Here is a 2,057-nt window from a genome sequence, read left to right on the forward strand (position 1 = left end):
CAGGAGCAGACTCAGGGGACCTTTTCCTGATAACTCAGCCCACTGAGGAGTTGTGATTTGGAGACATGACCCCAATGGTAAGCATTTGCAAGTTTGAAAAAGACAGATGGGAAGGGCAAACTTAACCCACAGGAGTGACCCTCTGTAGAGAAAATTCCAGCACTGTGGCTTGCGGGTGGGGCTTCTGAGAACTGTCGGATCACTCCGGGAGGGAGGCAGCCACCTTGTTTCACCTGCGGAGTCCAGCAGCTCTGAGGCGGCCCTCACCCCCTGCCCCCCAAACCCCACTCACCAGTGCGGAGAGCTTCACCACCGCCAGCAGAGTCCCCAAGAGGCTGGATCTGACCGGAGGGACAGCCTCCACGTCTGTCCCTCCTACCCCTCCTCCAGGTGGGAGAGGCAGGGTGACCTCTCAGATACTGCAGGGTGGGGGTCAAGTTACCATGGGGGCCCAGCTGCTGCAAAAGGCTGTCCTTTACCTGCCTCCCGTCCCATTGCTGAACGGAAACTGGGATATTTGTCTTCCACATCCTGTCGACTTCCTAACTGGAGACTGCTCCCGTGGACATCAACTCCACGAACCTCCCGTCCACCCAGCACGGGCGGCCAAGGCAGCGTGAGAGCGCTGTGCCTTCCCACGTCCTTCCAAATCCCGAAGGAGCAAAGGCCTGGGATATAGAAATCTTCACCCCCAGGGCCTCAGGTGACAAAATGTTTGGAGGCAGATGGAAGCCTCAGCCACCCAAATCTGAAATCTCCTACCTAACCCTTCCCCCCATCCATCCTTCTTGCATTTTGCTAAAGGTTGGTCCCCAGTCACAGAAGCAGAGAAGTGCGGCTGTGACCTTTATTCTACGATGTTAGTGATGTGTCAGTGGGTTCTGAGATTCAGTTAGAGGAGGGCAGGAGAGAGAAAATGTGCCCACAAAAGGCCTCAGAGGATCCTGGAGAGAGGCATTCTCAGAGGGAAAGGGGGCACTTGGCTGAGTGAAAGCACTCAGGGCCACAGGCTGCCTGGAGCATCTCAGAGAGGTTTCTGGAGCCATGAATCAGAGTCAAAGGCCTAGAAATCTGGGAGAATCCAGAACCTTGATCACAGCGTTTCCTGCATTGTTTTCCTGTCTGGGTCCCAGCAGATGCCCCAAGATGCTTCAAGATGAGGCTCTCACACCTTTTAGAAAATTTTTAAAGACGCCCTCTGGTGGCAGGGTCCTGTGAGTGCAGGGCACCGTGAGCGAAGGGCCCCTCTGCCCTGGCACACAGCGCGATTTCAGTCTCACTACCCTCCTCGGCCAGGACCCTTGTGCAGGATACGACCCGCCCAGTTGTACATGGCAACCTGCCATAATAAGTCCCTGGAAGGTCAAAGACAACCTTTGCCCAGGGCAAGTCCTGTTCACCCATTTGTTTCCTCCCCACGGGGCAACAGCAGGGGTCCAGAGGGCAGAGCGTGCAAAGTCCCTCCACTCTGTCCTCTGCCCTTGCCCCTCCCCTACCCACCCTCTGTGTCTCCAACACTATGTCCCTGAGGGGTCGCTGAGGCTTCAGAAAGGCCACCTTGAACTAAGTTTTGAAGGATGAGTAGGAGTTTTCCAGAGAAGAAAGTATGAAGGATGGTCCGGGCAGAGGGAACAGCATGATTCCAACAATTCAGTATTACTAGAGCATAAAGTAGGAGGTGGGGAGGAGCACGAGGTAGATGGTGAGGTCAGCAAGGACCACATGGGTCACAGAATATTCTATCAAATGATAGGAGCCATCGAAGAGCCAAGGCAGCAAGGCACTGGACATCAGTGGGGACTTTACAACAGTCCCTCCAGCTGCATGAGGAGGCTAGACTAGGGCAGAGAAGGGCTCTTGGGGGGAAAGGGGGAGATCTGATAGGAACCCACAACAATAAGCCCTCCAGGCACGAGATGATGGCAGCCAGGACGGGGGCTGAAGTGGACAGATGCCAGAAACATGTGGAAGGTGGAACTGACAGAGTTAGAAGCTGTCAAGAATGGTGAGAGGTCCAAGATGGTACCCTAGCTGCAAGCTACCAGTCGGCCTGCTGG

The 2,057-nt window shown here is 55.1% G+C and overlaps 1 protein-coding gene across 1 annotated transcript in view; it reads right to left on the bottom strand.

Annotated features, from left to right (window-relative positions):
• The window catches only part of TMEM270 (transmembrane protein 270), a gene marked incomplete at both ends in the record, with an annotated part of 2,639 nt that extends 2,144 nt beyond the window's left edge, over nucleotides 1-495 (bottom strand). The window contains 2 exon segments of the mRNA XM_079719052.1: nucleotides 293-384; nucleotides 480-495. Coding sequence (XP_079575178.1) covers nucleotides 293-384; nucleotides 480-495 — 108 coding nt within the window.
• Between the last annotated feature and the right edge of the window lie 1,562 nt (nucleotides 496-2,057).

This window comes from Hyperoodon ampullatus, assembly GCF_949752795.1.
Source record: "Hyperoodon ampullatus genome assembly, chromosome: 14".
NCBI classification, from domain to species: domain Eukaryota; kingdom Metazoa; phylum Chordata; class Mammalia; order Artiodactyla; family Ziphiidae; genus Hyperoodon; species Hyperoodon ampullatus.